Here is a 7,500-nt window from a genome sequence, read left to right as displayed (position 1 = left end):
CAAATCGGCGAGGAGACAAGCCCGGATTTTGTTTTTATCGCATTTAAAACCCGCCCACGTTGCTACCAGCTGATTGTAAACGTCTTCTGGGTCATTTTTTCTCGGACACACAGTAAAGTAGCCATACTTTTGGGGCTGGTAATTAAACCAGTCACCCTGTTCTGGTCGCCTCATTTATCAGAATAACTACCTAAAACGGGAATAGATCAAGAAATAAAGTCAAGAAACAAAGCATCAACACAATTCAAATTGGATTACCCGGTTTCTTCTCTGAGATTGCGACAAGTACCTAAGCAAGTAGGCTAGGCTAGTGTATTTTGTCATCCAACTGGTAATACTACAATGCCAGTAGAAAATATATGGGAAGATAATTTAAGTTGTCATTCGCCAGACCAGGTGTTCGTACTTGTTTAAACCAGAAAATTGTTTCAAATGATAAAGAACAGCGTTGGGTATGCTAAAGGCTGCTAGCTAACAGCAGGTAGCTCGTAGCTAACAGCAGGTAGCTCGTAGCTAACAGCAGGTATCTCGCTAGCTGGTAGCTAGCTATTAAATGGCACTCATCTTTGCTCTGATTATGAAGATGTTTTTTGTTTTCACCTTCCAGACGACAGCGTTGTGAACCCATCCACTTCTGAAAATTAAATAACTATCTGTGCTTTTGTAGGCTTTCAGTTTTTGAGATGTGTAGGGGGACGGATTTTGTATTAGATAGATGTAAATATCTCCACACTGGAGCTCTGGCAGGGACTTCTACGACGTTATAGAAATACAAATGTCAGCAGGTGCAGTAAATTTTTTTCTAAATATCTCTGTCTGGCTATAGTGGTATGGTCTGTGGTTGATTGCGATCGTAGTTGAGTAGGCGGCACTGCTCGAAGTTGTCCACTGTTTAACGCTGTTTCGCTGTTCTTTTTGCCCGTCAGCTACCTATTGTAGTCACGTGACTGAAAACTATGAATAGTGACTATTTGAGTTAGCCCCTACACACACACCAAACAGTCTTATTGCCATAGTAACCATTGTGAGCCTCCCTAACCTGCCTTCTCACACACCAAACATTCTTATTGCCATAGTAACCATTGTGAGCCTCCCTAACCTGCCTTCTCACACACCAAACATTCTTATTGCCATAGTAACCATTGTGAGCCTCCCTAACCTGCCTTCTCACACACCAAACATTCTTATTGCCATAGTAACCATTGTGAGCCTCCCTAACCTGCCTTTTCACACACCAAACTTTCTGCCATCAACTGCCCTCCCCACTAATCATGTTATTGCCCTCCCCAGCACCTCACATACCTACACAGTGCAATTGCGGCCACCTTTTACACACTGTCTGACTAAGTTCTGCTGAGTCCCACCCCAACGGTGACTGACAGGTTGGAGAGTACATGAGAGAGCAGTAAGGGGCAATGAGAGCCAATGAGAGGAGGCTTAGGGGAGGATGGGACAGAGTTGATACCTGTCTGATGTCCGTAGCGATAGGCCGTTTCAAGGCTCATGTTTGTGTACCCTCCTCAGTTTGACTGCTGTGGAGTGAATGGTGCGGAGGACTTTGAGGAAAGCCTTTACCATCTCCTCAACCCAGCTAAGATGGTTCCGGAAGCCTGTTGCCAGAGGAACCATCTCCTGGGAGACGTGCCCTTTGTGAGCCGAGAGGACTGTCTCACGGGGAGCATGCTCATTCGCCACAAGGTCGCAACACTGACACAGTACACACATAAACACACACACACACACACACACACAAATGCACACACACACATAAACACACTCACATGTGCGCACATACTCACATGCAATCACACTCATATGTGCACACAGTCAAACAAAACCAAAACCAGGTTTACAAAGAAAAAATGAAAATATAAAAAAATGATCACATACAGACATGCTGACCTTTAACCTTTACACAACCAGAACACAGCATGAAGATTAAAATGCACACACACACACACACACACACACACACACACACACACACACACACACACACACACACACACACACACACACACACACACTCACAGTGTACCCCTCCTCTCCTCTAATACGTATAATGTATTTTCTGTGCAGGGATGTTACTCAGCTGTGGTTGAGTACTTTGAGACGTACATCTATCTGGCTGGAGCTCTGGCCATTGTGGTGCTGACCATAGAGGTACAGAGAGCAATGTCATACACACACACACACACACACACACACACACACACACAGACACACAGAGACACACACATACACACACACACACACACACACACACACACACACACACACACACACACACACACACACATAGACACACACACAGCAGCAGATGTCTGTTTAAAGGTCTGAAGATATGGAGTTAGACAGTGACCTCCTGTGGAGGTTTGTGCCACTGCACTGCACAACATTGCCAGGCTGTTCGAGATGATGCAGCACACTTTAGCAATGTATTAACACTAATCAGAATCAGAATCAGAATCAGAGTCAGAGTCACTATATGCAATTAATTCAGTGTGTGTGGACTTCTGTCTCTGTTTGTCTTCAGCTCTTTGCCATGGTGTTTGCCATGTGTTTGTTCCGAGGGATCCAGTAGGCCGACACACACCAGTCACCAGCACAGCACATGAAGAGGACAAACTGAACAAAAAGAAAAGTGTCATATCAACAGCCGTGTTTTTTATGTCATGTTGATGTTGCTAAATGGTTAGTGAGAGTGTTTGGTCTGCACACAGTGTGTACCTCAATGCTGGATCTATGGGGTACACACACACACAACAGTAACCATGCCAACAGAATATACAGGTGTAATTACGCCAAAACAATCAAGTCAACAGTGAAGAAACAAACATTAAATAATGTGTTGGTAAGAACAACCGAGAACCAGAAATGAGCCAAGCTACCAAACCAACCAGCCAAATCAGTAAATAAGAATAATCAAACCAGTAGCAGAGAGGAAATGGCAGACTTACATTAGGAAACCTCTACAAAGCAGCGAATAAACGTGAACGGATACGGATCAATAAATAATATGAATATGAATCCACTTTTACAGCACTAGTGAAGCGACTTTCAGGTGTGTGAATGTGAGTATGAGCGTGTGTGTGTGTGTGTGTGTGTGTGTGTGTGTGTGTGTGTGTGTGTGTGTGTGTGTGTGTGTGTGTGTGTGTGAATGTGAGTATGTGAGTATGAATGTCTCTGCACTGGCCTAACACTAGGAAACACACAGTACTTACACAGGAGCCAGGCCTAGCTTCAACTTTTGAGTGTTTGTGTGTGTGTGTGAGAGAGAGAGTATTCTCATGTGATGGAGGCTGTTAGAGTGTGTGTGTGTGTGCATGGGTGTATATTTTAAGTTTTTATTCCACTGCTCGAGACCAATATCTTGAAAATGGTGTTGTTTAATTGTGAATATTTGTGTGTTTTTTGCATAAGTGTATTGTATTGTATTTGTGCTGGTATTGTGTCAAGTGTATTTGCAGATGACTTGCAGATTGATATTAAAACAGATGAGATCTAGTTCAGGTTTCTGGTGTCTGTTTGATATTAGCACATGTCTAACTGGAAGTGTGTCTAACCACCTCTGACAGAACTGCTTGACTGCAGTGGCAGAAAGACTATCGACACTAAAACATTCTGGTTTGTTCCAAATCAAATCAAAAAGCTTGAGGCTGTTGTCTCATTTACAGTTGTGGAAGTATTCGGATCCTTTACCAGTACAGCCATGTGAACACACTCCAGTACAGCCATGTGAACACACTCCAGTACAGCCATGTGAACACACTCCAGTACAGCCATGTGAACACACTCCTTTACACTCAAAGTAAAGGTCCTGCATGAAACCTCCTACTGAAGTAAACATACATACAAACATTCATAAGTATTAGCAGCAAAATGTAGATAAAGTATTAAGTAGGTCAAAGCACTAGTTTGGTCCCTTTGACTGATATACTATTATGACATCATTAGATTATTAATACTGAAGCATCAGTGTGTAAGCAGCAGGTTACTGTTGGAGCTGCTGGTTTAAACTACTTTATATACAGTTTATATACAGTTTTATATACAGTTTATATATACAGTTTCTATACAGGGACACCAGATAAACCAAGGGCTCCTGAGATGGGAGAGGAAAGTCTGATCTTTTTCTCTAATCTTATATTAGGATATTGAATCATTTTTAACATGTATTAAAATGAAACCTTGTGAGACGTTTAGAGGTTAGTTCACTATTTGGTGGAGCTGTTAACAACCCATAGACTTCTGAAATGAAACCCTGACTACACACTACTTTTTGTAAGACATCAGAAGCTAAAACGGTTTGAAACTAGTGGTTTAATCTTTAACGTGTTGTATTTTAGTTGTATTATCCATTGTGTAAAATCTTCATCTTAAAAGTGACTAGTAACTAAAAGCTGTCAGATAAATGAAGTGGAGTTGAAAGCAGTATTTCCTCTGACATGTAGTGGAATTGAAGTATAAAGTAGCATACAGTGGAAGTACTCAAGTAAAGTACAAGTACCTCCAAATGATACTTAAGTATAATACTTAATTATACTTCATTTCATTAATCTGGAAAAAAGTGATCTGTTAGAGTGGCACTGTACAGCAACAATCTGCCTCTCCTGTAGATCTATGGCCATGCCGTGGGTTTCTTTGTTATGGAATAATGCTTCAAGTATACCGACAATTAAACCAGACCTGATGGATTATAGATTATAGATTCTTATAGATAATGGATTTACAGTTTACTCCAGTATCTACGAAGCCTACTTTACTGTGCACGGGGCATGGGCATCGAACTTATATGTCAAAGTCAAATGACCTATGCGAAGCAGCCATTGTACTCCAATGCACTAGAGGGCAGACTTGTTTTATTTTCCCTTGGCGGAATGTCAGAAGATGTCCCTGCTGTTTACGGTATTTTCTTCGGTGTTTTTTTTTGCTCGACGCAGTTTGCTTCGCAACGTTGTATGTTGCTCGCCTAAACAACTGGATGATACTGACCTACACGTGTCATTTATGTTGTCAAGAAGGATATGAATTGATTGTCTGGATTCTGTGAGGCGACAGCATTTGTCGGGCATTAAGGTCAGTTTTGGGATTTTTCGCCAGATGGGTCATTAGCTGGCTAGCTAACAATGCTAACTCTTTAAGTGATGTTTAGAAGGAAATGACTGGGGTGGGTGTTCACATATTTGAGTTTGTGCCTGTTTGTGTCTTCTCCTTAAACTTAGACGTTTGGCTTGGTGATCTCGACATCCCTCATCGTCCAAATTCATTATCAATTGGTGTCGTTTGACAGGCCGTTTGATTTAGCTAGGTTAAATGTGTTTAGCTACGTTAAAAAGTGTTGTTAAGCATAGATGGCTTGTCTAGGATGTAAGCCAAACACACTACATTTTTACGTAATCAGAACCTTTATGCAAGCACATATCGCTTTCATTTTGGTCTTAAATGATAAGTTAGTTTTTATTAATTCCGTTCAAAGAATGCATGCGTGCTGAGCATGCTAGTAAGTTTGTAAGTGCTAGTAACTTTCTTACTGTTACTGCTCAACGCCACCATCATCTTTCGTGCATTCACCTTCTGATGAGACGCCCACTGGTCTGTTAGGTCACACATTTAAACCTAGTAAGCCCACCTCGTTTTAGTACAAAAAAAGATAACCGTAGAACATTGATCAAAGGGTTAACCAACGAAACACTGAAGGTAGCCTATACCTTTAGCGTAGCCTGTTATGGAAACACCGAGGTGGAGCTTGAGAGTCAAGCCATAGCCACGATGTCATGATAATCTAGTGCATTTCAACTTTAAGAAGTGATGTGCTTTAGAATGGAGGTATAAAAAGCACGTACATCCCTTCTGTTGAAAAAGTTTAGTCAGAAATAGTAACGTAGTTGTAGAGTGTGGACTGTTTTATGTTGGTTTGTGTGCTTGATGTAGTGTTGACAGATGCTATAAAGCGCATAGGCTTGCCATGACCAATAAAACCCAGTGCAGTGGCCCTGGAGCTCCGCTGGAAGTGCATCACCACGGCCACGGGTTCCAAGAGAGTTCATCAACGTACATGTGGATCTGTACGGCAAGCTGCGTTGGAGAGAAGCATCTGCTAAATGCATCATTACATTATCAGGAGTGCAAAACAATCAGGGCTGTTTTATTTGGTGAATGCCACACTTATTTCAAGTTGTGTTTTATAAATTCTAATTTAAAAGAGCTCTTCGATGACAACTGAAAGGACGTTTGTCAACAAAAATATTGCCCTTTTCTAAATGATTCCTCTCAAAAGAAGCCATCATCAGTGTTGAATGAGCTGTGAATGGGCATCTCATCTCTCTCTTCTGCTTCTCTCTTGAGTCACTTATTTGTTGAGCGGTAACACATCATGAAACGTGAGCCATGTTGGTGATGTTTGACTTATTGACCCCCCCCAGTGTGAGTGTGTCTGGCGCCATCATGTGTGCGGCGGTGAAGTACGGCTCTCGGGGCCCGGCGCTGATCCCGCGCATGAAGACCAAGCACCGGGTCTACTACATCACGCTCTTCTCCGTGGTCCTGCTGGGCCTCATCGCCACGGGGATGTTCCAGTTCTGGCCGCACTCCATCGAGTCCAGCGCCGACTGGACCCTGGAGCGGCGCAGCGTCCACGACGCCCCCCTGGCCCGCCTGGCCCCCACCAGCCCCCTGCCTGAGAGGGGGGACCTCAGCTGCCGCATGCACACCTGCTTTGACGTCTACCGCTGCGGATACAACCCCAAAAATAGGATCAAGGTGAGGGGGGTGTGTGTGTGTGTGTGTGTGGAAGCACAGTCTACAATCCACAATACTGCAAAACGTGCCAAACCAAGACTACCACCAGAAATAATGAATTAAAATAAAGTGTGTGTGTGTGTAGGTGTACATCTACCCGCTGCAGCGGTTTGTGGATGAGGAGGGTGTGGCCATCAGTAGCACGGGTCTGTCTCGTGAGTACAACGAGCTCCTGAGTGCCGTCTCCGATAGCGACTTCTACACGGACGACGTCACACGCGCCTGCCTCTTCCTGCCCTCCATAGACGTGCTCAACCAGAACTCACTACGCATCCGGGAGACCGCTCAGGCCCTCGCCTCTTTACCACGGTAACACTCATACGCACACGCACACGCACACGCTGTTGAGTTTAGGAGTGCTACACGTCATGCTGTACTTAGAGGAATCACAGATCAGGTGAGATGCTAAAGCTCCATCTGAAGCAGACTGATAAGTAGGCTAGCCTTTCAACAGACAGTATGTGTCAATCAGTCTGAATCAGATCGAGCTGCAGGGGGCATTTGAGATTTGCAAGGGGTATAACATTTTCTAGTGTCTGAGTTACAGTGAGGCATAGATGGACATGACGGGAAAGAAATTAAAGTCAAAAGTAATTAGTATTAGTAATTAGTCATTTACAAAGTACAAGATAGAATACTCTGTGCTGACAATATTTTGTGACAAACAACCTACATCTGTACTAGTTGCAGTCGCAACTT

At 43.2% G+C, this 7,500-nt stretch overlaps 2 protein-coding genes across 3 annotated transcripts in view; both read left to right on the top strand.

The window, feature by feature from the left end:
* Positions 1–3,507, top strand: part of LOC105907217 (tetraspanin-18) — a 40,650-nt gene extending 37,143 nt beyond the window's left edge. For both annotated transcript variants that reach the window (XM_031586868.2, XM_031586869.2), the window contains exons 7-9: positions 1,525–1,698; positions 2,080–2,163; positions 2,537–3,507. In XM_031586868.2, the coding sequence (XP_031442728.1) occupies positions 1,525–1,698; positions 2,080–2,163; positions 2,537–2,584 (306 nt within the window). In that variant the 3' untranslated portion in view covers positions 2,585–3,507. The remainder of the gene's footprint in view (positions 1–1,524; positions 1,699–2,079; positions 2,164–2,536) is intronic.
* A 1,399-nt stretch (positions 3,508–4,906) lies between these two features.
* ext2 (exostosin glycosyltransferase 2) overlaps positions 4,907–7,500 on the top strand; it is a 21,496-nt gene continuing 18,902 nt past the window's right edge. Inside the window, exons 1-3 of the mRNA XM_012835517.3 lie at positions 4,907–5,079; positions 6,426–6,762; positions 6,887–7,110. Of these exons, the coding sequence (XP_012690971.2) occupies positions 6,448–6,762; positions 6,887–7,110 (539 nt within the window). The 5' untranslated portion in view covers positions 4,907–5,079; positions 6,426–6,447. The remainder of the gene's footprint in view (positions 5,080–6,425; positions 6,763–6,886; positions 7,111–7,500) is intronic.

Source organism: Clupea harengus, chromosome 20, assembly GCF_900700415.2.
Source record: "Clupea harengus chromosome 20, Ch_v2.0.2, whole genome shotgun sequence".
Classification (NCBI taxonomy): domain Eukaryota; kingdom Metazoa; phylum Chordata; class Actinopteri; order Clupeiformes; family Clupeidae; genus Clupea; species Clupea harengus.
This window is presented reverse-complemented; position numbering and strand designations above follow the sequence as displayed.